At 43.0% G+C, this 26,836-nt stretch overlaps 1 protein-coding gene across 1 annotated transcript; it reads right to left on the bottom strand.

Annotated features, from left to right (window-relative positions):
- Positions 1-377: 377 nt before the first annotated feature.
- LOC311504330 (integrin beta-3-like) lies at positions 378-24,094 on the bottom strand. Its single transcript, XM_084567349.1, has 15 exons — positions 23,941-24,094; positions 23,039-23,124; positions 22,401-22,605; positions 21,998-22,250; positions 18,132-18,294; positions 17,797-17,958; positions 17,580-17,675; positions 16,169-16,258; positions 15,611-15,745; positions 13,584-14,028; positions 8,090-8,312; positions 7,903-8,003; positions 6,458-6,577; positions 1,343-1,509; positions 378-767 (listed from the first exon to the last, which is right to left on the bottom strand). Exons 1-15 carry the CDS (start codon positions 24,011-24,013, stop codon positions 699-701), a joined length of 2,388 nt encoding a protein of 795 aa, XP_084423475.1. The 5' UTR covers positions 24,014-24,094; the 3' UTR covers positions 378-698.
- Between the last annotated feature and the right edge of the window lie 2,742 nt (positions 24,095-26,836).

Below are 26,836 nucleotides of genomic sequence, written 5' to 3'. Positions count from 1 at the left end.
ACTTAGAGTAATGTTGCATTTGCACACAAAATAATGACAGTTTGTTAAACTGCTATTAATTTGTAATCTGACGTCTCCAGATCTAGCGTTGACCGCTTTCTCCAAACCACATCATAGCTGTAGGAAGTTACTTGACTTGAATTAAGGACTGTTTATCTCGCTCTTGTCCGTCTGGGTGGTACAAACAGGAAATCCCAACATTGTGACCAGGAAATGATGCTTGTTCTGCACCAGTATCTGCCCTGTCCACAATTCTTGGAAAGTTTTCACCACTTACCATCATTGCACTGATGAAGGTCAAGACTCGGGAGCGGGCGCGTGAAGATTTGTGCTTTGTGCACACAAGTAAAACATATTTCATGTTACAGGATGACAGCTAGCAAAACAAGGACCAAGTCTTTATTCTTGTCTGGCAAAACAAAACAAAAAAATCCCAATCAATCACACAAAACAATATCTTTTTTTTTTTTTTTTTATCAGAGTAGTATAGGCGATGCTGCTTAAGACAAATCTCTGATAAATAAAAAAAAAAAACGTGTCCCCAGAATCATTTCTACATATTTACAACACAAATAATTATGAACTATTGTCTCGTGACAGTAGAGGCCTGCACATGATTCGTTGCCGTCTCACAGAGCATGGTTGAAAAGAAAAAGTCCGTAAGTGCATCCTTCATCCCTCGCCTTTGTTCAGTAGCATCAGTCTTTTCCTCTGTAGGTGATGTTTGTGAAGGTAGAGGTGGCTCCTTTGTAAAGAGGGTTGTGCCCCTGTTAGACGCGCAAAGAGAATGAAAGGTGAGTTTAAAAGACACAAAAGTAATTAAGATTCAACTGAAATCCTAGACTTGTGCGGGGAGTTACATAATAATAGTTTTAAAAATAGATTTTACGCTTCATTATTTATGCATCCTCTTCCGGGACCATACCTTGCATGCTGCATTAATTGTGTGGCTTGTGCTTTCACGTCTGTTTCTCAGTGGGCACCTTAAGCCTACTGTGATTCCTTGCGGTTTTGAGGCCTTTGGGACTTGGCTGGCCACAAAGAGGCATATTACCAGTAAAGGCTGATTTGCTCATTTAAACCCAGCCCTTCCGTTGGCTGCCTTTTGTTCTGCTGGGAGTAACAGCATGGCACGAAAATAATAAAAAACATCTTCTGGAAAGCGAGAAACTGCTTGTGTGGCCTTCTGTTGCGCGTCGGTGCGTATGTGTAGGATCCTGCAGCCGTGTGTGTGTGCTCAAGGAGTATAGAGGAAGATTTTCAGGTGCCGTTTATATCTGACTGTGCTTTGATTTCTTTCTTAATATTGCAACAAATGCCACCTCATACTAAATCCACCCACCGTGTCCCACTTGGCACGGGCGCGCTCTTCCTCAAATTTGGCAAACTCCCGTCTGTCGTGGATGGTAACCAGCAGCTTCCAGATCAGCAGTGCCGCCAGGCCGAGGAACAAGATGGCCCCTGCCACCGACAGAAGCACCACCAAAATGTCTGGACCCTTGGGACAGTCTGCGTGGAAGGAGGAAGAGATAAAGAAATGAGAGGCTTGTGCACATGGGAGAAGATAAGAAGTCGGACGCGAGGGCACTGGAAATCTGATTTAATCCCTGCCTTGATGCTGCCGTTGCTGCAGCTCAGTCCTCTGCTATCTGCCTGTTTTGCTATCGATTCATTCATCCCGGTGGTTTTGGCCATAAGACCAATGGGTTTAGAGATAACATGATAGCTGACATTATGCGCACTAAAGATTGTGGTGTTAAAGATGTTAGCATACTGGCCATAGCATTTAGCACAAATCTATATTTAACCTAAGCAGACTTATAACTGGTAGTATGATTATACATCGATCAGGCATAACATTATGACCACCTTCCTAATATTGTGCAGGTCTCCCTTGAGGTGACTCATCAGAGAATGGACATGGGCCTTCTGAGGGTGTCCTGTGGTGTCTGGGAACAGGATGTTGTTAGTGGGGGGGGGGGCCTTTGAGTGGAGGGGCCTCTGTGGATCATCCCACAGATACTTGACCAGTTTGGGATCTAGTGAATTTGGAGGCCAGGTCAACACCTTGTGCTGTTCTTCATGTTTTTTTTTTTAGTTGTTCCTAAAGTGTTTTTGTGTGTGTGTCTGTGTCAGGCTGCATCCTGCTGGGGATGGCTGCTGCCATCAAGGAGTGTCATTGCTATGGGGTGGGGGTGCCTGGTCTGGTCTAGGTGGGTGCTACATGTCTAAGTAACATCCACACCAATGAATGCCAGGTCCAAAAGTTTCCCAGAAGAACATTGGATTGTCACAAGATGTTATTCACTTCTCCTGTCAGTGGTTTTAATGTTGCGGCCGATCGGTGTATTGCAACTAACGACGCGGTTTCCTCTTTGCGCTGATGAACCGTGTCGTGCTTTTTGAGGGTTATTAGATCGTCAGTAATGGCCCAACGTGAACAGTTACAGTAAATATCAAAGAGCAGAGAAGAGGATGGGCTGAAGTGGAAACTAGTAACCTACAGAGCCAGGCCACAAATCTCTCTTCCCTCACTGTGGTCTGGCAGAACGCAGTAGGAATCTGATTTGCACATTTTCAAGAAGGCCGCACACTAGATGACTGACTCTCTTTCAAAGAGTCATTAACATGAACAATTCATCGTCACAGTGGAATATATACCCCCACCCCCTCCCTTTTTTTTCCACTCCATCATTAGCTGTTCTGGAAAGCCTTCACTTATGTTATCCACCAAATATGTTTCTGAGTAAACAAGAGGGAAACAATATTGTAGGCCAAGCACTGGCCACTCATTCTTTGTTAAATTTTAAATAAGTTTCAGGAGGAAGCGTCGTCTCAACGTTATCACCATAACTGTCATTAGTTCACTGATTGGTTTGGCTTCCAGTTTCCAGGCTTGATTCATTCCCAGCGGATGTTTTTCCCGGGCTGCAGTCTTGTTTATATGGGGTCAAATTAGCAAAAAGTTTTTGAGTCAAGGTCATACGGGGTCCTGGAGAAGCCCTGAAAACCTTGGAAAAATGGAAAACTGTCTTTGTTACCAGCCAAACTTCAGCTAAATCAGACACATGTTCTCATTCATTAACCTGCAGCAACTCATCAGAAGCTGTGAACACTGACATATAGACATAAAAATCATCATTCAATATTTGCTCTCTTTTCATTTTGGCTCAATCGAACTCCTGCAGGAAAGTTGGACACTTCAGCTGCTAATCATCCAACTATGTTCGCCCGCCTTAGCTGCCAGCCTTTCACACATGCCAGGGTAGTCTTAGTATGCATGTGTAACGACTGTCTGTGTTCAAGCACGTGGCTGCATGCACATATGCATCTGTGTTGGGTAACCTGGTGCAACAAGATTTTTTTTTTTTTTACGGCCAACATCAAAGCTCCCCTCTTCTTCCCCTGTCCCTCATTTTTACTCCACTCTATTTCCTGCTCGTCGGCTCACCCTGCAAGTCTTAAACCACGCTATGCTGCTGCTTCAAGATAATTTCTGCAACATTATTCACCCGCTTCTAAACATCATTTGCTGTGCAGCTTCATGTTTCCCTTTCAATGCTGTTCTTCCTTTTTGCTCGCTCGGTCTCCTCTCTCTTTCATTCTTGAGGATGTGTCAAGTCAGCGAGTTCCTTGGAGAGCTGGGCAGCGGTTTTACAACCCTCTTTGACACGGCGGGGTGCACCGTGTTCAAGGCGAACCTCCGCGTGCTCCTCTGATACCCAGTCGCGCCTAAATTAAACACACACTTTCATTAAAAGCGCCCCCGAGGACAGATTTTCTCCGAGGGCAGTGGTGGTCGTTAAAAGGCTGTTTTACCGCCCTGCGCTCGCTCGGTTTGACCACTTAACAAGCAGATGAAGAGCAGGCAGCAGGGAAGTGACAACTTGTTCTAGGGCGAAGAAAGAAGAAAGTTTGCTAGAATGTGATGGCGATGCGTGCACGGCTTTACCCTTGTCATCTTTTTAGTATTTCTATAAACTGCATCCGCCATTACAGCAGCTCAACTCTTCCTCGTAGCATATTCTCAATCATAATTCGTGTTACTGTCATTATATCAATGACTTTTCGGCCACTTGAGGGCGACAGGCAACCTGCAAACGCAACAGTGACACATTATCACAGGATGAAATCATTGTGGCAAAGGTGTCGGCAACATTGATCATTCTAGATTTAGTTTTCACTCGCTCTAACAGTGAAATATCTTGTACGTCTCGCAGTTCGAGATCTGAGACGCCTTGCAATATTTGTAAGAACTCACCACAACCCATCTTGCCAGCTCAAGCTACGAGGAACCATTGGGACATGTTTTAAGTGTGCCGACAGTCTCTCCTTAAGGTGCGTTTTATGTGAAAACGTTCCTCACACAGACGTTACGACGTATTGTCTGCTGCACTGTTAGCTCAACTGTCAGCTTGCTAGCTTTCAAAGCTCCTTAGACCGGATTCTTGTTCACATGTTATCTCCTCGTCCAGCTTTCGTCTAATCCTTCCTTTAAAACTGAGAAGCTGTAGGAGCCCTAACACAGACATATTTGAAGGTATTCTGTGTAAGAATGCGATGCACATGCTCATCAGTTTGGTGCAATACTTTCAAAAGCAATCCTCCTATTGGAGTTTGCCTTTATTCATATTCATGATATTCATGAATGCCATTATGCATATTTAGCCTCCTACCACTTCAACCTACCAACCAAGGGCAGGAATTTCACGAGGGCCCCTGGCAATTTGGCCTTGTGCCCTTGAAAAACATATCTGCCACAGTGGCCTTGATGCCCCGTCCGCACTGCCCTAGTTGATTTTGCGGTTTTCTAGTCTGCCTCTTTCCTGTTAACACAACTTTGACGCCTGCGTCTTTTGAGGAAAAAAAAAAAAGCGTGTTTTGATGACATTCATCATCAGTGGTGGGTTTGATTCGAGTCTGGCATGTCGGGCTATAACAGGGGTGCCCATTACGACGATCGCGATCGGCCGGTAGATCGCGTGCCATTGAAAAAAATGATTTAGATGTTAGTCTAAATCATTTATCTGTTGCACCTCCAAAACAAACAGCAAGACAAACGTTCATCTTTATTTATTTTTACTTTATATTTGCAACATGCCCTCAGTTCAGCGGCACACATCCACAGCCACGCACAACTTCTTTCTTAAAGAGACAGCGCTATTTTTCTAAATTTTACTTGATAAAAATACAAACAAAGATGGATAGAGCTTTTAACACAGTAGCAACAATTAATATGACTTAGGATATATATTTATATATAGATAGATATTGTTGTTGTTGGTCATTGTAAAAGTAGTTGGCAAGCCAAAGAAGTGTGGGCACCCCTGCACCCCTGTTTGTTTTATTGTTAGCTATCTAACGACACATCTAAAACAAATTGTAAGCCAGATATTGTTCAGTGGTGTCATGGCGTTTCAGTGTTTTATAAATGCCATGAGAGTGCTATTTTTAAAAATAAAAAGTCAAATGTTTTCTTTGTTGTCTATTTAGTTTATTTTATCTCCTCCATAATTTTCCTTGATTGAGAAATCGGTCTGGGCTCTTATGGGTTAATCAGTAGCCTATATGCTAAAAATAGACAGCTATAAAAACATAATAAAAAAACATAATCACATGTAAAAACAAGACAGACAAATCACAAGCAACAATCAGATTGATACGGTTCATTTTGTATTCTTTTTAGATCGGTTCAATAGTTTCTTATCTTCAGACATAAAAACGTATAGGAGATGTTTCTTTACCTGCTTGACAGTTTCGACTAAGACTCCAATCTTCCACAGAAGTGTCATTAGTCCTTACATTAAATTCATTATGGACATGGACTTAAAATCATTGTTTTAGTTTATGGCCTTGGTGCCCTGGCTTTTGGCCTTTGTGCCCTCAAAAAATTGACAAGACAAAAGGCCAAGTGGCCTTGACCCTAAAATGACGAAATTCCAGGCCTGCAGTAAGTATTAGCAGTAGTATTAGCAGTAAGAGTTATTTTAGGTACCTTAAGCTTGAAACAGGAGGTAAATATTTTTTGTACCTTTAACATATTTATGTTTTATATCGTTTTTCTTGTCTTACCTTATTCGGTTTTTCTATTTTTGCACTGTCTTGCCCTGCCAAGGGAATCAATAAAGTTATTTTGTCTTTTCTTAACTTCTACTTAAAGGATGTGACTATAAATAGGAGCCTATCCTTACTGGGTCTGGGGTTCCAGTTTTTGATGGATGAAGAGGTATTTGTGGTATGTAATTATGTGTTCCAGTTCTATGGATCCAAGTTCTGGTCATCAAATGCAAGGTTTTGTCTCGGACTATGTTTGATTCATCGGAAGGATCAGCGGTAACACTTCAGTAGCTTATAGTGTTGGCTTGGCTTCTATAAAAGTAATTATGCTGCAAGTTACTTAAGACAGCTTTAAATATTTGCTGAGGCAGGTATCCATGCGAGGTGGATTCCCTCTTACCTGGCTCTTTGATGACAAACAGGATGGACTTGCCGCTGGCGTCCTCGTAGTACTGGAAACGCTCCACGCAGTCGTTCTCGTCTTTGTAAGTGCAGTTCACAGCATTTGTGTCGTGGAGCACTGCATGCAAAAAAAAAAAAAAAAAAAAAAAGATTCCTCAGTTAGTAATGACATGCATCAGTTCCCTAACACAGATTTTTGTAATTTTATTGTCCAAATTTAGCCAAATTTTGTTAATTTGATGTATATATCCACGCTTCATTTATTTTTTCTTGATATTTTACGATATTTTTTAGCTAAATCCTTCTTAATAAACAGTTATGAGTTGTAACTAAAGACTTAATAAATGGTAAATAAATCATTTACTGCATTTGTATGATGGTTACGTTGATATTTAGCCAGCTTTAAAGAACTAAAGGAGGCAGACGACTCTTGTAATCAAACATTATTTAAGTTAATTTGTTTTTCTTGGTCTGGTATGACATGTAGCTCATAGTGATGGAGACTTTACTGCTTACACTGCAGGTGTTAACTATCCGACTCCATGACTTACATTACCCGATAATTTAGCATTGACCGTTGCTCAATAATTGTCAGATGTTGCCACAGTTCTGTCGCTGTTCTGCAAAAGTTGCTTTGAATTCATTGAGAAAATCTCTCAAATGCGCTGAACCCTCTGAGAAAGATTTGCAGTTCAACAGCATGCACATCCTTAAACAGGTTGATGCTGGCAAAATGAGAGAGCCACATGTAACTGCAAGCATGATGTTTACCAGCTATTATTAACCCATTATTATAGGAGAAGAAGAACCTGACAAACCCAAACTCATTACTGGCAAACATAACATTCACCAGTGTTAGAGAATAATTTCTCTTCCCTATAGATAGTTTGTGTGGTTAATGTGTGATTACTTCTGGCGTCAGGCGCCTGAAGGAGTTTATTTAGGCTCGATCGAGGAGAACAGAAGCTTCGTCATCACAACATAAGTGCATGAGTCAATCTCAGTTCTAAGGGACAAACAGTGAACTCAGATTCTTATACTAGAAAGGTGGGCCGAGGCAGCAAAGGGGAGATGTGTCAATATCCGATTGGCCATTATACATAAACATGAAGATAAGGATTCACACCAGCTAGGAAATACAAAGTGTCTTCCAGGAACGGAGGACGTTATCATCTAACTCTACAGCTGTGCCTGTAGACAGCCAGACAGTGAGATTGAAGGCGCCAAAAGAGGGACCTTGGTCTTGGTATGTTCCTCAGAGAGAAAATAGGGCAGATAACTGACGCCAGAAGTAATCACACATTAACCACACAAATTATCTATAGGGAAGAGAAATTATTCTCTAACAACCAGTACTTTGTGACCTCTTGCAAAATGTTTAGATGATATTGGAAACTGGATCAACATTCGAAGTCTTGTTTTTCTGTCAGCTGTGTGTCTCACCTATTTCATCCACCAGCTCAATCTCATCTTTGCAGATTCGACTGCAGGTGTTGTCATCAAACAGCTTGCCTCTCTTGAAGTGCTTACACTCCACACACTCCCTAGCAGGACAAACGAAACCAAGGCATCGGTTAATTTAGAAAGTAAAACATCTGAAAACGTGTTTGATCCGTGCTTGCAGACTCACTTCTTCATGGTACAGGCGTCGGGGCAGGTGGGACACTTATCGCACGTGGCCCCGTAGGCCCCCGGCTGCGTGCACTCGCAGGCCCCGCACACGCACTGGCCCCTCCCGCTGCACAGCAGACCCAGGCTGGACATGCATGTGTCCGTGCGTCGGGAGCAGTTGCAGTTCTCACCCTGCCAGTCTGGTGCGCACTGGCAGAAGCCACAGTTGCAGACGCCGTGGCCTGTGGAGGGAAGGAAAGCGGCGTAAGCACACTCAGACAAACCTACTACAGCACCGTTTTTTGATATAACATCAATGTACACAAAGGGAGCTGAGTAGAACAGCAAAACAGAGAACAGACATAAAGGAGAACCATGACGAGACAAAGTCGATGTGTAAGCGAGGGTGTGGTGGGAGTTGGGAAACAGGGAGTATTCAGTGGCTGGAGTTGTTGTTATTTTAATTACTGTGCCTAATCTAAGTTAAACATCTTAAGTATGTTATAACCATACAAGTTCAAGTTTTTAATTTGTTTTCATGTTATAAAAAGCCAAACTTGAACGTGTATGTGTATAAAATACTTAAGATGTTTAACTTAGATTAGGCAGGTCTTCAAGAAACTCTCAAAGCCCAGTTGCCTTTCTTGTTTCTTGAGTTTCTTGAAGACGTTTCATCCAAGTCTTCATGTTCTAAAGGACTGGTGGTGGAGGAGTCAGGGTTTAAATAGGAACATCATAACCTACGTACGTATCCGAAGCCGGTGCCAGCCATTTATACTTGTCTTTTTTTGCCAGTCGGGTTAATCTTAGTTTCTACTTCCTGCTTCACTTTCAACAATGGCGACCGAAACGTTCGCCGAAAGACAAGTCAAACAAATGGCTGTACCTTCAAACCTCCTCAGTTAACCTTTCCTCGATGTGTTGATGTGTGAGATTGAGAAGCAGACGGAAATACTACCTCGCATTACTCAGAAATTTGCCTGTCATTGTCGGGGACTCTTTGACCCTGTCTTCTTTCTCCAATCAACGGTTCTCTAACAACCCAGAGAGGCTCCAGTCTCAAGGTTTGAACGGGGGTCAAACTTTTTGGGGACAGATGTTAAGACAATGTTGATCACCTCCCCTCTTCAGAGAGGTATTCTCCAATTTGCCATAGGTGTCTTCCTTGACTCTTCTTTCAAACCGTCTGTCTTCTCTGGCTGAAATGTGGACATTTTTGTCCTCAAAGGAGCGTCCATTGTCCTTCAGGTATTGGCGACCCCAAACTCCCCACAGGTCCTTAAGAACTAAAGAAGCAACTTGGATATCTGGTCTTCAAGAAGCTCTACAAGTCCAGTTTTTTTGGATATGTACCATGGCCTGGATGTGATCATATATATTTATAATCCGTTTATTCCAACTCTGATTTTAACTGCAGGATATTCATTCATTCATCTTCTGTAACCGCTTGTTGTTTAGGGTCGCGGGGTCTGCTGGAGCCTGTCCCAGCTGTCATCTGGCCCATGGATTCAAACCAGGGACCTTCTCGCTGTGAGGCATCAGTGCTAACCACCTCGCCACTGTGCCGCCCTGCAGGATATTTACATCGATATTATGCACCATTTATGACACAGCCTGACGCATAGGGTATCTTTGGAAATTTTTGGAACTCCCCTATAATTTGTAATAAAGTTTCGTGGACTTTGAACAATGGTCGGTTGGTCAGCATGAGGTTGCGATGACTGGTCGCTACTCGTTAAGTGGTTCTGACTGCATTAACCACAATCCTGTGTCACACTCGTCTGTGTTTTCCGAATCAGAGTTCCCTCTCTGTCTTCTTACAATTACGTTTTAATGCGGTACAATGCGAAAACCGAGTGGTATTCCTTCCTGAAAGAGTTTCTGGTTCTTGATTGAAAACTCTGGAAAGCAGAAGAAGAAGAAGAAGTGTTTCTGAAACTGCTTTTCCATCGTGTCTGGCTGCATGATGAGGCGCATGTGTGTGTATTTGTGCACATCGGCTTGTTGTTGTTCCACATATCTATGTACGCGTGGGGGTGCGCATGCCAAGAAGACTGACAGCGCACAAAACATTGTGGCCTATCGCCGCAAAAAACAATGCCCAGATAAACAATGAGACAGGAAGCTGCTAGGGTCCGTCTGACTGGATAAAAGATGATCCGCAGACAAACTGTCATTACCACACGACCACAGGACCACTGGCTTTTAATTACACCCTCCTGCGGCAGAAGAAAGAATGGTCCTGACACTGAATAAGGTATTTCAATACAACAGCAGCCCATGTTCTACACACACATGGTCTCAGAACATTTCCAGCGCTCTCCCACTTGGCCCTTTTCTGACCAAACATGGGTTTATTTTTAGCCTCATTACACCACACCAGCCAATGAGTAAGCAGAAAGGTATTTTCGTGTTACGCTATGGGCCTTGGGGAGCGCAGCAAAACATTTCTTTGCGAGAGCAGCAACAGGGGAGGTTGCGTGATAAACGAGATGTGACGGAGCGCACGACGGACGAGCGGTCCGTGCCAAAAACTTTGCGGCTCTCGGGTTTAATATCCCGAAGCAAGCTTAATAACTGTTCATGATTTAACTTCTAATGAGTAACAAAGAGGAAATGCCTCAATGAAGTGGAGCACTTGATGCAGATTTCTTTTGCCCTTTTGTTATTCTGTCTTAACGTCTTTATTGAGTTTGGGACGAAGAACAATACGACTCTCATATCTCTCTTTGGAGTACGGGTATATTCTGGCAATACCCAAAGTTTCTGTTTTATGGTTTCTTTGTTTGAACTGTTGCAGCAGGTGTATCTGTGATCTTTGGACGGAGGCTCTTCTCAGTCCGTTGGCGCCTTGGAATGGGGCTGCCTTTAAAATATTTACAAGAAAAGTCAATATGAACTTGTGGGATTTGAAAGAGAATCTTTTCTGAAATGGTGGAGATCATGCAAGTAAAGCTGAGGGCACACTGCAAGATTTTTTTGCCAGTTGGACAAAGTCTGCACCAGTCTGCACCAGTCTGCACTAGTTTGGACAAAGTCTGCACCAGTCTGCACTAGTTGGGGACAGTTGGCACAAAAATCTGTTAGTGTGTGAGGGCAACAGATCGTCAGACAAACATGTGTGAATTCATGCACCCGAATCTGGACGCAATCTGATGGTGTGAACTGATTATCGACCCAGCTGCAAACATATGTCGCCAACAGCCAATGAAAAAGAGAAAGGGACATAACGTCAGAAGACATCTAAATGGACATGGATGGCAGCAATAGAGGAGAGATTAGTCAAGTTGTGGCAGGAGCACGAACGCCTACATGATGTTGATTGCAGGGTATACCACAACTGTCGCTCTCGCAAGAGTTTGCACTAGAGTTTGACAAGTTCAGTTGGTTTGACCAGTCATGCCAAACTGTTGTTAAGCGTGTGATTTCAGGTCGTTCACAAAAATCTGCTGAATCTCTTGATATATTGTAATTTATTCATATTTCTTTAGTAATTTTATAATTTGAGGAAAATGTTCATATTCCCAATGTCGCCTTTGCGTTTCCTACATTACTCGTTTGTTAGCTCGTTACACCGCTAGCCTCGGCAGGTTCTGCACGGCAACAGTTGTGTAGCTGCAGTTTCAGTTCCTTTATCATACGGTGCTTTCAAATTAAATGCTGTTGGGTTTACAGTGATTATGCAAGGGGAGTGTGTGAACGCCCTCCTCTTGAGTTATTTTCCACCTTCTAAGAGAAGAATTTCATGAGTTGTGACGTGTTTGCTGAGGTTTTCGGAAATGTCAGAGGTTTACAATAAATTAATTTAGTTGTATAAAAGTTACATCGCATTTTAGAATATGTTAACGTTCCTAGAGGCCTCATCCTTTCATCATGAGTCTGCATTACCTCTCCGTTAGCTAGATTCTTAGGCTCTGTGACTAGTTGACTAGACACAGACAGTTGCTAGCAGCAGTCAAGTATTTCTTGTACCCACTATCCATGTTGCGATCAAAAGCTCACGGGTACAAATACATTTTGAACTTACACTGCTACCGGAGATGTTAGTATTGCTTTGTGGAAAAAGTTCTTGCTGAAAATGGGACAAGCAATACCGCTGATGCTCGACTTCAAGAGACTTTTCTAAACATGTATTTTTGGTGGAATCTATTACAAGAACATAATACTTGTGCCACGTCTAACTGTCGGAAAAGAAATCAAATTAACTGCCAGAAGAAACAAAACTGACAGCACTGTTATGTGCGGTCAGAAGCTTTACACTTCTAAATCCCACAATGAAAAGACGCTCACAAGCTCTCAATTACAAATATCCTCAGGGAAGCAATGTGTGTTTTGACTCGATGACAAACTGTCTCTTATAAAATGCTAAAAGCCGAGGAGGACTTTGAGGTTCTGAGTAAATCTCTTGACGTTCACCAAACGCAAACTAACGCGTAAAAATCTGAACCACAATAGAGAAACTTTCAGTTGTCAGTGCATAAACTGCACGAAAGTTACTCCTGCTTGGAGAAATCCACCATCTAACTTGCTCCTTCTGAAGTTCGCGGCACAAAAAGCTTGGCTCGGCTGACACAAACATACAACCTGAGATTACTCTTGCACACGGAGCACACACACACACTACACCACACCATGTGTTTATTGTGATGGAGCCCATGTCCTGTGCGGGAGGGAGAGCTGTTATTCTATGTAATTCTTCCCAGATGAGGTGGGTGGCAAGCTAACGTGGTAGAAAGGGACGGGCAGCCTCGACCACGAAGGTGCAGACATTTTCAGAAACTCTTCCACAGAAAAACACACAATGGTTATTTTAACCATCTCCATGCAGTGAGATGTTTGATGTTAGCATGAGGTGATAGGGTTCAATTACAAGAGGAGTCAATATACAGAAAATTAAGTTATACACCGATTAGGCATAACATTATGACCACCTTCCTAATATTGTGTAGGTCTCCCTTGTGGTGACTCATCAGAGAATGTACATGGGCCTATTGAGGGTGTCCTGTGGTGTCTGGTAACAGGATGTTGTTAATGGGGTGGACTTTGAGGGGAGGGGCCTCTGTGGATCATCCCACAGATACTTGATCAGTTTGGGATCTAGTGAATTTGGAGGCCAGGTCAACACCTTGTGCTGTTCTTCATGTTTTATTTTTAGTTGTTCCGAAAGCGTTTTTGCATCTTGCTGCTGAACATCAAGGAGTGTCATTGCTATGGGGTGGGGGTGCCTGGTCTGGTCTAGGTGGGTGCTACATGTCTAAGTAACATCCACATCAGTGAATGCCAGGTCCTAAAGTTTCCCAGCAGAACACTGAATTGTCACAAGACGGTCGATGTTATTCACTTCTCCTGTCAGTAGTCATAATGTTATGGCTGATTGCTGTATATTTTGGGATTTCTAGACATTTAAGACATATGAAAAGAGAAAATATTTTGCTAATCTGTTAATCATGTTATTAATGCTTCTTAAAACCCTAAAGCTAACTCATTTCTCTGTCTGTGTCATAAGACCTTACCTGAGCAGAGTTCTCCTTTGTACCTCAGGCAGTTGAAGTCGTCACACTCGCACAGCTTTCCCCAGACTTTCCCAAAGTCACTGCTGTGGCACACGCACTGGCCGCACACGCAGTCCCCCCGGCCGCTGCAGATGGCAGACTGAGGTCCTCCGGCTCCTGCAGGTCCGCTGCAGCGGTCCTGCTCTGTGGGATTGTAGTCGCCCTCCGCGCACTCGCAGTGTGGCCCCAAGCGGCCTGGGTGGCACAGGCAGATGCCGCACTCGTAGGTGCCATTGCCTTGGCTGCATTTGGGGCTGTTCGGCTGGGCTTTGGTCTGGCACTTGCAGTCGCACTCAAAGGTCACGGTGATGGAGAGGGAGTCCTTGAAACCGACGGGCTTGATGATGAAGGTTTTCTTCTTTTGTTTGGGGCAACCGCGAGCACGAGCCTCCACACTGAAAGAGACCTTGAGGAGAGAAACGAACTTTAGTTCACACATGTGTTTGGTTAAACCATATGCAAAGCCCTTTCTTGTTTTTTCTTTTTTTTACACATTCTACAGCCATACTGAGTGACATTTAGTATCTGATCGTGTTTTCAGCATGATCTAATCACGGTCAGAGGAAACATGACAAAGATACAAGACGAGGAACGCTTCCAAATGTATTTAGTCAAAGCAACCATTCAGTCAGCAATGCGTCCAAATCTGGTAAATGTCCAAAAGTGGGGAGCTACAACATCTGGAGAGGCTGCCATATATGGCAATAACAAGAGGTGCCGAGGCAGAGAGAAAGAAAGAAATGTGTGGAGGCCAAAAAATGTCACCTGGAGTGAGAAGAGACCAAGGAAATGAGATAAGAGATAAAGACCCAATGCAAACAGAGAACAGTTTAAGCAGACAAATTACACTGGCAGGAAAATTATGTCAAGACAAGACAGGGTCAACTGTAAAGGACAAGCAGGAAGACAAGGCTGATGCCTTTGTTTCCGTCCTCTGCTCTTTGACACTCTTTATGAGGAAAAGGGAACATCCAACTTTTAAGATAGCAGCAATACAGGAAATGGAAAGACAGTGACAAATAGTACATGGACCAGACTGACATGTTATTTCTGGAAATATAGTATACAGTAAGCCACTGGGGCTGTTGCACTTTTAAACAAGCCCTACATTAGAGAGAGATATTGAAATAAATAAAATACACCAATCAGCCACAACATTATGACCACTGACAGGAGAAGTAAATAACATTGACCATCTTGTGACAGCTCAAAGTTCCGCTGGGAAACTTTTGGACCTGGCATTCATTGGTGGTGGATGTTACTTAGACATGTAGCACCCACCTAGACCCAAAATGATCAAGTATCTGTGGGGTGGTCCACAGAGGCCCTTCACCTCAACCCATAGGATCCAGAGGCCATCACTGTGGTTCCATGGTGTAATGGTTAGCACTCTGGACTCTGAATCCAGCGATCCGAGTTCAGATCTCGGTGGGACCTTAATTATAGCAACAATTTTGGGGTAGTAGGTAGAGCAGTTTGTCCACGAACCAGAGGGTTAGCGGTTCGATCCGCAAATGTGCAACATGCTGAAGTGTCCTTGAGCATGTGGCCTCCAAATTCACTAGATCCCAAACTGGTCAAGTATCTGTGGGATGATCCACAGAGGCCCCTCCCCTCAAAGGCCCCACACTAACCACATCCTGTTGCCAGACACCACAGGACACCCTCAGAAGGACTATGTCCATTCTCTGATGAGTCACCACGAGGGAGACCTACACAATATTAGGAAGGTGGTCATAATGTTATGCCTGATTGGTGTATAAAATAGATTCTTTCTCATTCAATGATTTATTCTTCATGATCATTCTTGACGACTCAATGTAAGACTTATAAAATATGAATTTGGCCTTTGAGTTCTTTACCATCATAACCCTTTCTATGATATAAGTGCAATTTTATTAATCACAGGACAACATTCTTCTATATGGGAGCCACTATATTTATCAAATTATGCAGACCACTGTGTGATGCACACATGCAGAACCTACCGTATCTCCTACGTTGAGCCCAGAGCAGGATTTGAGGCCAGGGATGACCTCTCCATTCAGACAGGTGGCGTTAAAGGAGAGCGAAAGCTCCTCTGGGACGCCCTGAAGCTCCAGCTCCACCTTGGAACGAATTTTCTGACAAAAGCAAACCCACAAATGTTTAATTCTCCTGTAACATTACTTTATTTTTATATCAAATATCCTCTTTCCATCATCTGTACATATGCATTTGGCTGCAAGGATCTGTTGCTGTAAGTGCGGGACACGCTTTTTTGTGCACCTGTAACAACACCACCACAAAGACAAAACCAGGATTTACTGTCAGTTCTTCAGCTCTTTCACCTGATGTCTGCACAAGAAACTCAACTAAAAACATAAATAATGAAACACGGCCAGGAGACTCCTACGTTTGGTCAGCTTCACACTTCAGCTGCTGTCGGAATTTCGTCTAAGACTCTGGCTCGACTGCGTGTGTGATTCAGGGTGTGTGTCAGCAAACACATGTCATCCCCTCAAACACTGTCTAGCCACGGACGTGTGTGTGTGTGTCGTTCTTACAGCGTAGGCCTTCAGGATCAGCTGAATGACGTTGCCCGAGTCGTTTGACAGCGTTCCCACTGTGGTGCCAGGAATCAGCTCGCTGTAGTTCTGCAAGACGTAAAGACAGACAGACTAGAAGGCAGCTGCAGAAGTATCATCACTTACAAATGAAAAATATAAATACGTAATATGATTTGTAATATATTTAAATATCTGAATAAATTGCAAATATAAATTGCATCCTATCCCTTTCTGAGAATGGCAGGAAGTGCAAGGTAATGTCACACTTGTCACTTTGGTTTTTATGGCTTCCCATGAGAGAGATACATCAGATATTTTCAAGTGTGCTGTCTGAAAACACCCTTAAAATGCATAACCACTACACACACCCTGTAACTGTCTGATGTGCAGCAGTTTCCGTCCAGCAGCCCAAAGTACACTCTGCAATGTGAACTTCAACATTTGGTCATAACCAGTGTTTCCAGTTTAGGAAAAGCTGCATCTATCAGTGTCTGAACACTGAGTAAAAACGGTTATTTACAAGTTTCCATTCTTCCAGTGCAGCATCCAAGAATCTCTCTTTAAAACCAGTGAGGTTTAGAGGACTTCAGTTAAAACTCTACTGTATGTTCAAGCTAATCATTACAGACATGGATTTATTGTCTTCTTGGCTTCAGTTCAAAAACCTTTCTCTTGATATTTTTATTTGTATTTTCACTGTTGTATGTGCACTTAATGAAGTTATAATAACTTAAATTTGGGAACTAGACCACCTCCCATATCATTCTATTTCCCACACTTACCTATAAAGGTGAGTCCTAACAGCATCAATCTACACATTCCTCCTCCTTCGTGTTTTCCCCTCGATTTTCATCCCATCCCCTCAACTCTTTTCACAACTTTTCATCCCACCCCTTCAACCCTTTTCATCCCAGCTCCTCAACCCTTCTCATCCCATCCACTCAATCCTTTTCATCTGTTTTCATCCCACCCCCTCGACTTTTTCACCCCATCCCCTCATCCCTTTTCATCCCATCCCTCCGACCCTTTTCATCCCTTCTCCTCTACCCTTTTCATCCCATCCTCTCAACCTTTTTCATCTCTTTTCATCCCATTCCCTCTCCCCTTACCATCCCATCCCCTTGACTCTTTTTCACCAAATCCCCTTGACCCTTTTCATCCCATTCCCTTGGCCCCTTTCATCCCTTTTCATCCCATTCCCTCGACCACTTTTCATCCCATCCCCCCGACGCCTTTTCATCCCATCCCCCCAACCCTTTTCATCCCTTTTCATGCCATCCCTTCGACCCTTTTTCATCCCAAACCCTTGACCCTTCTCATCCATTTCTCTGATGACCTGTCTACCAATAAACTTTTTTTGTGTCAATCAAGGCATGGTCTTTGCTAGTGAAAAGTCTTATGTCCTGACCTGGTACAGAGGAACCACGGGGTTGGTGACTGCGAAGATGAGGTTGATGTTATTCTCTGACATCTTCTCTGTGATCAAAGCCAGAGATGGGTAGTCCTGTGGGGTCAAACCGGACAACATAGTTAACACACACAGAAATAGACACTGATGCGCTTCTATTAGTCCTGTAGGCCTGCATGTTTTCCCTCATGCTGTTGCACAACACAGCAACACTGACCATGGTGGTGGACATGCTGTAAATATTTTCAGAGTTGAGGTGGCACTGTCCATCGTTGGGATGCACAATTCCAGCCAACCGTCCGTCCAGAGCCACATGAGTCTTAGCATCCGAGGTGAAGATCAGGAGGTGGGACGCACCGGGACGCCAGCCGATCTGCTCCTGGTTACCAAAGAATGTCAAAAACTTCATATTAAATAAGGGAACCAGTTTTAGTTTAATTTCCGGTTTGGTAGGCACTCATCCTTCTGAAAAAATGTCTTTGCTTTCATCATCTTAACGTTTCTGAACCATGTGTAACATGAGACAGCGCATGTGTGCGTCTGTCTCTTCACCTTGCACACAGCAGCCTGGATGATGGCATCAAAGCCTCCCTCCGGGGCATCTCGGTTCCTGGACACCATCTGTTTCTTCACTTCCTCTGTGAAACGTCCCACTTCCTCCGTCAGGGAAAGAACGTGTTTGTAGCCGAACTGCGGCAGACAGGTGGTATTAAGGCTGTTGATAAAACAGAGATTAAACTGTTTAATTTAATAGTGAAGGCTGGGTTTCAACAAATCTGCTGTCAGCTAAACAAACATAATTTAAGTTGTATGTATTGAGATTTATTTTTGGATTGCATTCTTATGCATGCCAATTAACGTCTCTTTGTTTTATAAAGACTGAATTACATATACACCGATCAGCCACAACATTAAAACCACTGACAGGAGAAGTAAATCACATCGACCATCTTGTAACAATTCAGTGTTCTGCTGGGGAAACTTTTGGACCTGGCATTCATTGGTGTGGATGTTACTTAGACATGTAGCACCCACCTACACCAGACCAGGCTCCCCCACCCCATAGCAATGACACTCCTTGATGGCAGCAGCCATCCCCAGCAGGATGCAGCCTGACACAGGCACACACACAAAAACTCTTTAGGAACAACTAAAAAATAAAAACATGAAGAACAGCACAAGGTGTTGACCTGGCTTTCAAATTCACTAGATCCCAAACTGATCAAGTATCTGTGGGATGATCCACAGAGGCCCCTCCCCTCAAAGGCCCCCCACTAACAACATTGTGTTACCAGACACCACAGGACACCCTCAGAAGGCCCATGTCCATCCTCTGATGAGTCCCAACTGTTGTGGAGGCACAAGGTGGTCATAATGTTATGCCTGATCGATGTATAATCATACTACCAGTTTTAAATCTGTTTATATTAAACATAGATTTGTGCTAAATGCTATGGCCAGTATGCTAACATCTTTAAAAACCACAATGTTTAGTGGGCATAATGTCTGCTACCATGTTATCCCTTGTTAGCAAACATATGCTAATGGGAAATCCATTGGTTTTATGGCCAAAACCACAGATGTCAACCCCATTAGAGGCACTGGTGGAAAAGTGCAGGGGCTGCTAACATCAATAGTATTCATCCTCTGAGGATCATGATTGCATGTACTAAAATCTATCCAGTAATTGCTCACAACACCATTCAGCCCTTTCTGATGAGTGAGAAGCTGCTCAGGATGGGTGTCAGCTCTTCCATTGTTTCCTGGATTACTGATTACTTGTCTGACAGGCCCCAGTTTGTGCGGATGGGGGGCTCCCTGTCTGATACTGTTGTCAGTAATGTGGGGGCACCACAGGGGACTGTCCTGTCTCCATTTCTGTTCACTCTCTACACCTCTGATTTCCAGTACAGCTCTGGGTCCTGCCACCTGCAGAAGTTCTCTGATGACTCTGCAGTGGTTGGGTGTATTAGAGATGGACGGGAGGTGGAGTACAGGACACTGATCGCGGACTTTGTGGAGTGGTCTCAGACAAACCACCTACTCCTGAATGTGGACAAGACCAAGGAGCTGGTCATTGACTTCAGGAAGAAGAGGACACCAGTGGAGCCCATCACCATCCAGGGTCTGGAGGTGGAAGTAGTGGACCATTATAAGTACCTGGGAGTCCACATGAACAGCAGACTGGACTGGAGGGACAACAGTGATGCTGTGTACAAGAAGGGACTGAGTAGACTCTACTTCCTGAGGAAGCTTAGGTCTTTTAACATATGCAGCAAGTTGCTGGAGATGTTCTACCAGTCTGTTGTTGCGAGCGCCCTGTACTTTGCTGTGGTTTGCTGGGGGAGCAGCACCAGCAAAAAGGACATAAGTAGGATCGACAAATTGATCCGAAAGGCTGGTCATGTGATTGGCAGTAAGTTGGAGACGTTTGTCTCAGTGAGGGACAGGAGGACACTGGACAAACTGCTCTCCATCATGGACAATCCGTCACATCCACTACACCAGACAATAGAGGGGCAGCGGAGCTCATTCTCCAACAGGCTGATCCAGCTCCGCTCCCACACTGAACGCTACAGGACTACTTTCATACCATTCTCTGTCCAGTTGTACAACAACTCACCTTTCTGTGACAGATAACTCATTGTTATTAATGTTAATGGACACTACTGCACCTTACACCTTACCCTGTATATATAATTTATATTTATTTGTTCATATTCTAATATGATAATTTGTACATTTTGGCTTATACTAGTTCTATTTTATGTTACTAGATCTTATTCTACTTATTTTTTATTTCTATTTAATTTAATCTTTTCTTTTTATCTGAGGTTCTTAAGAGTGTGTTTTTTATGGACAACTAAGCTACTGTAACCAAGCAATTTCCCTTGTGGATCAATAAAGTTTATCTAAGTCTAAGTCTAAGTCATCAGAGCTAAAGTAGTTGATATCAGGCTAACAGAGTCATCTCTAGAGTCATACGCAGTTGATGCATAAAAGAGCAAACAGTTCTGCACAGTGACTGGACCCCTCATCCCTCTCTGTGTTTTAAATTACTACACTGAAATACTTCTCTTGTCTTATCTTTTATCCAAACATTCCTAGAGTCTGGATCTGACACAGACTTGTTTTTATGCAGGAGACTAAATGCTCCCAAGAGACTTTAAAGCACCAAATCAATCTCAGGAGAGGAGGCTTTTCGGGTGGGGTTGGAGCCTGCTTGCACCGGGACGCCCGCCGCAGATTACCTGCTTCTGACTCACAGCAGCTGACCGAGCACTGTCAGCCTTTAACAAGTGCTGCGGCTCTGAGCTGGCATTATCACCGAGCAACGCTGTGTTTAAATATGTCCTCACGAAAGTGACATCATGCACATAATGAAGCTATAGCTCCCACATGCAGACATAAACAAGAAGCAAAACCAACACCGGTGGGTACTTATTAGGAATGCAAAACACTGTTAAATCTAAGAATGCTGCTATGAAAGTAAAGTTTCCATTACGGTGATGCCTGGGTTCAGTTTAGGTGCTCGTGTACAGACAACAAAACAGGTTTACTGAAAAAAAAAAAGATTTTTTTAAAAGGAGTAGTTCAAAATTTGGGGAAATATGCGTTTTACACCAAAACTAGAGAGGAAATGAAAATGTTCAAATGAGTATTTGTTTTTCAATTGCTTTATATTACACCGATCAGGCATAACATTATGACCACCTTCCTAATATTGTGTAGGTCTCAAGAACAGTTGTGACTCATCAGAGAATGGACATGGGCCTTCTGAGGGTGTCCTGTGGTGTCTGGCAACAGAATGTTGTTAGTGGGGGGGCTCTGTAGATCATCCCACAGATACTTGATCAGTTTGGGATCTAGTGAATTTGGAGGCCAGGTCAACACCTTGTGCTGTTCTTCAAGTTTTTTTTGAGTTGTTCCTAAAGTGTTTTTGTGTGTGTGTCTGTGTCAGGCTGCATCCTGCTGGGGATGGCTGCTGCCATCAAGGAGTGTCATTGCTATGAGGTGGAGGGGGGGGCCTGGTCTGGTCTAGGTGGGTGCTACATGTCCACATCCACACCAATGAATGCCAGGTCCAAAAGCTTCCCAGCAGAACACTGAACTGTCACAAGATGCTCCATGTTATTTACTTCTCATGTCAGTGGTCATAATGTTGTGGCTGATCGGTGTACATCATAAACACAATAATCTTTTATGCTACTTTTATCCCACATGGGGAAATTCTTTCTCTGCATTTTACCCATCAGCACCTCAGCCATGGACAAAGGGGGTGAGAACCTATGACACTTGGGTCCCAGTGCTGCTTCTCTAACCAATACACACAATGAGCTTGGCAATATTTAGTATTCTGTTGGCATAACGTCAGAATAATAAATCCGTACAGCACATGTGTGTGCATCTTTTTCTACCTGTAGCAGGGGTTCTTCACAGCCTGTTTTGGTGAGATGTACATGTAAGGCGACAGTGGCTTGTCCACAAACGCCCCAAAGCCCATGCGCAGGTTGCTGGTGGTGCGGTTCATAGCCTCAGCCAGGCCCTTGCCTAACGTCCTCAGCCGGAAGAGGTCATCATTCATGGAGTAGGACAGGTCCATGAGGTAGTAGAGGTCCACAGGGTAGTCCTCTACCTGACGCACCTTCACCGTGAAGCGCTTAGCATCATCTGGTGAGGAAACAGTCTTGTGAGCTTGTTGTCACTGGTACATTTCTACTCAAAGGGAACATCTTCCCACTCATTTCCTGTGTAACCGCTCTCCAGCTGACACCAGTATGTTTGATATACAGACCATCGTTCCTTTATGGAGGAGCTCACCTGGCCTGAGGGTGATGTGTAGTTTCTGGGGCTTTATCTGGGTAACGTCTTGTGTGGCTCCTGCCGCCTTGTTGCTGAGGGGCCGGTCCTCAATCACTTGCAGTTTGCTGGTCGGAGACTCCAGAGCTGACGCAATGCAGCCTGCTGCCAACAAGTTAGCCTTCAAATCACAACGAGACGAGCTGGCAACTCCCTGGCCGAAGTCCTGATGGAGGAAACGGGACATGTTGTGCAAAGATTCATCATGAAACGGCCTGCAACTAAGCAAATGACTGAGGATGTTAACTCAGAAATCTGTTTTTTAAAACATTAGATCACTGCATTTATAAGTCAGAAAACATGACTGTGCACTGATGTAGTCACAGGACGTCAGTCACCGAGGAGTCACATACTGTAACCAGCTGGCTCCTGCTCACCCGGGCGCCTAAAAAAAACCTTCATCTGTGCCACAAAACATCTATAAAAGCCCTTGTTCACAAATCACTACTCTCATATTTTAGATCGTTAAAGGAGTTTAAGAGTTGACTTTAAATGTTCTTCCCAGCCAGATTACAGCGCGCTGAGCGTCTCGTCCGACCCTGCGCCAGCCTGCCTGGCAGAAAGCTCAAAATGGGGCCAAGCAGCAAAAAGGAGCCCACCTCTTGGAAGCACCACGCACAGCTGGGGTGCACAGCCAGACACTGCTTACATGTGCTGGCCCCTCTGGAGGTGCAGACATTGGAACCTGGAATCAGGAGAAAAGGAAAAAGTGTATTGTTACTGTTCCCTTCCCATAAGAAAAACACAAGAATATTTATTAAACCTGCAATTAAGCACATTTTTTTAGACATTTTCTGTTTTAAATTCACAACAGCTACAGTCCAAATTGAGACGTGACTTAAAATACAATTGAAAACTCTGTTTGTTACGGATGTCCAACGCCCAGAAGAGCTTATTCATCAAAATACATCCAAAATTGTTTCAACTGTTTAATTAATCATCTCACAGTTCCTCAGATTTAGATCTTAAAACCCTTGAATTGGGAAACAGTAGACTTCCTGAGTGAAACTGACTCCACCTAAGCTGACAGTAAAAACTTAATCATTAATGCATCTACATAAACAACCTGGTGATGTGAGTGATCCAAAAACTTTATCTAATAAGTTCTATACTTAAGTATTCCTTTCATTGATGTGTTGGCACTTCTCCTTCCACTATTTTTTTCTATTTTGCACAACTTTTTAAACTAATCCTCCAATTCAGAGACATACTTGTTAATTAGATGCACTATTACTTGTCCCACTGATAGCTGGACATCATCAGAATCAGAATCAGAATCAGCTTCTGATCATGTAAGCAAAACAAACAGAACTAAATAATGTGAGTGAATCCTTTTAGAAAGCCTCAAGCCACAAACTTGAGGCTTTCTAAAAGCCACAAACTTGAGGGTTTTAGAAAGCCTCAAGTTTGTGGAAAACAAAAAAACACCACATGTCTTCCTTTGGGGACATATTCTTGGTTTCGAGGATAACACACATAAATAAAATAAATAAAAACTCACCGCAAACTGCTGCTATTCCTGCGAGGAACAAAACGCACATCCGTAACATCCTCTGCGTCGAGAGAGCTCCCATCCTGCCGAGGGCTCCCTGTGAGGACGCAGTCCGCCACTGAGCTGCTCCGCTTGTACGAGCAGTTATGAACAAGAAGAAAGAATGAAAGAAAAAAAAAAAAACGTCCCTCATCTGTAATCCAGACAACTCCAAATAGAGTCAAATGTCTTGAGGCCAACCCCCTCTGCTCACCATCCAGAGCTCTCAGCATCATAATATTCAATGTGGTGGGCGGGGGGAAAGCGCAGCATCCAACAGCTGGGAGAGAGTTGTTGAAGTTTTATTTTGAAGGGCAGGGGATGAGCATCAGATAGAGTAACATGTTACACCTTTGAAAAGTCAATACAGTTTAGTTTAAATTACTTTTTAAGTGTTTTAGTGCAATCGAGAGTAATTCTTCCTAAATGCGTAAAGGTAAGTTACATCAATGATCAACTCCTGCTTCAGGTTTGCACGAGTATACACTGCCCACTAGTGGAAAATAAATGTAATAGCAGGTGTCACCAAAACCACGGAGTTCCGTCTTGATGTGTTGAGTTGATTAACCTTAACATGAAATGACATATTTATGACTGACCCCAATATCCAGACTTTGTTGCTCATCATAAAACATAAATTCAAACTCTCTCCTAACCCTCGACCTTCAGTGGATGACAGAGCTTGACTCGTAATCAAGGTGTTAATTGGCAACTGGTCAAAGTTTATTTCTAAAGCACAGACGACCTCAGATAAACCAAAGGGCTGTAGAAGCAGAATAAATCTAACTAAATCAACTATTCATGTTAAAATAGGCAACAAAACATCAAATCAAATTAAAAATCGGCATTTTAAAAAAGCCTGATATTTTAGCCCAACACAGCAAATGCATATGGTTTGTGTGTTTAATTAACTGCACTTTATAAGAGAATGTGTTCATTGTTAATAAAGCATTTCAAGCTTTAAGTATGACTGATTGCTTTCTTGATCATCCCTTTACTAAAAACACCAGCACAAAATAAAACATACCAATGCTGCAGGCGCAGAATTGAGTTCAGCCTATTGGCACGGCCCTCCGAGATATTTACGGTTTCTCATGTGGCCCCTTGAGAAAAATAATTGCCCACCCCTGGTATAGACAGTCAGTGTCATTCAGTTCTAACAGCCTGGCAAATTGCTCGGCCAAATTTTATTGTATCAATGACCTGTTTGCATTAAAATCACTACATGCTGTAAAATCACTATACTGCTATAATTATTTTAGTGTAGGGGTTCCCAAACTTTTCCATGCCAAGGCCCCCCAAACAGCATTAGCTTCTGGCTGAGGACTCCCTTTGCAAACCCACAGACGCTACAAAATATGTAAAGAAACATCAACTTTTAGAATGTTTTTTCTTACTTTTATTCACTATTCAATAACTATTACATTTGTTTAGCATAAGTGCTGCCTCATATTTTCTGATTTTAGTTGGCCAGGAGTTCTTAGGTTTTTTTGCAGCAGTGTCCTCCACAGCAGGGCTGTTGGTCTGTTCCTTCGGTCTCTTTCTTCTCAAAAACCTTTTCCATTTTGCGGCAGCTAGTGGAGCAAAGCAACTTGATAAATGGCGCAAACTGCCAGGTCTACACAGATTATGAGGTCATGAATGATGTTTTGACTGGCAGGCAACCAAAAGGATGAGCATGTCAAATAACATTTCAATATGATATATTATTAATAATTTTATTAATAATATAGCATATACAGTATAATAATATACATTTTATAATGATTTTTAAAAATTAGATTATATTTTAAAATAATGATTAAAAATAATTAGATTAGATTTTTTTTATTTTTGCAATTTTTTTTCTTATCTTCCCTCCAATTATGTGAGGCCCCCCTAGCGCCCCCTGGCGGCCCCCCACTTTAAAAACCACTGGGCTACTTAAGTTCAGGTTAATGATTACTATATGATTATGGTCCAAAACAACATCAAATGCAGTTTTTTGACTAGCACTAGCATGAAGTGGGCTGGTCTGTCAATGACTCCCGGGCCACCCCCATAAGATAAAATTCAGTTTGGAGCTATTAACCTTACTCCTGACAACACATGAAGATGACATGTTGATAACGTGACGTAGGACATAAAAGAGTCTATTTTGTAAATACAACTGAGCCATGCAACCATCTTTAGTTTCTATGCATAGGTTTTTAATTTGGTAGAAAGAAAAACTAAACCCCTAAAACTACGCAACGAAACACAAGAAATTTAGTTGAACTGTTGATTTGACAAAAAAAAAAAAAAGAAGAGACAAGGAGAAACTCAAATGTTATTTTCTGATGAAATTTATTGAAACAGAATAAAAGGAAATAAAATGAAAAATGAGGGAACCGGAGTACCCGGGGAAAACCCTCTGCACTAAAGTAGACAGCAGCACAAGCTGACAAAAGCTGAGGACAGGGAATCAAACCCTCGTCTTGTAGCTGTCAGGTTGTACTGCTGTCCAGTGAGGTGAGTCTTAGAACTCTAAAACTGACCTCACATTAAAGGGGAACTACTGTTCTTTACATCCTGGACCTAATTTCTAGCATAAAATACGATCGTTTAATATATGCTAGAAATAAAGTCCAGGTTGTAAAAACAGTAGTTCCCCTTTAAGAGAACCCCTGCTCCACTGGTCTGTGACCGAGAGCGTAAACTCAGACATTTAATAAAACAGAATACAAGGAAATAAAATTAAAAAATGAGGGAACCGGAGTACCCGGGGAAAACCCTCCGCACTAAAGTAGACAGCAGCACAAGCTGACAAAAGCTGAAGACAGGGAATCAAACCCTTGTCTTGTAGCTGTCAGGTTGTACTACTGTCCAGTGAGGTCTTTGAACTCTA

This window comes from Chelon labrosus (genome assembly GCF_963514085.1).
Source record: "Chelon labrosus genome assembly, chromosome: 19".
Classification (NCBI taxonomy): Eukaryota; Metazoa; Chordata; class Actinopteri; order Mugiliformes; family Mugilidae; genus Chelon; species Chelon labrosus.
This window is presented reverse-complemented; position numbering and strand designations above follow the sequence as displayed.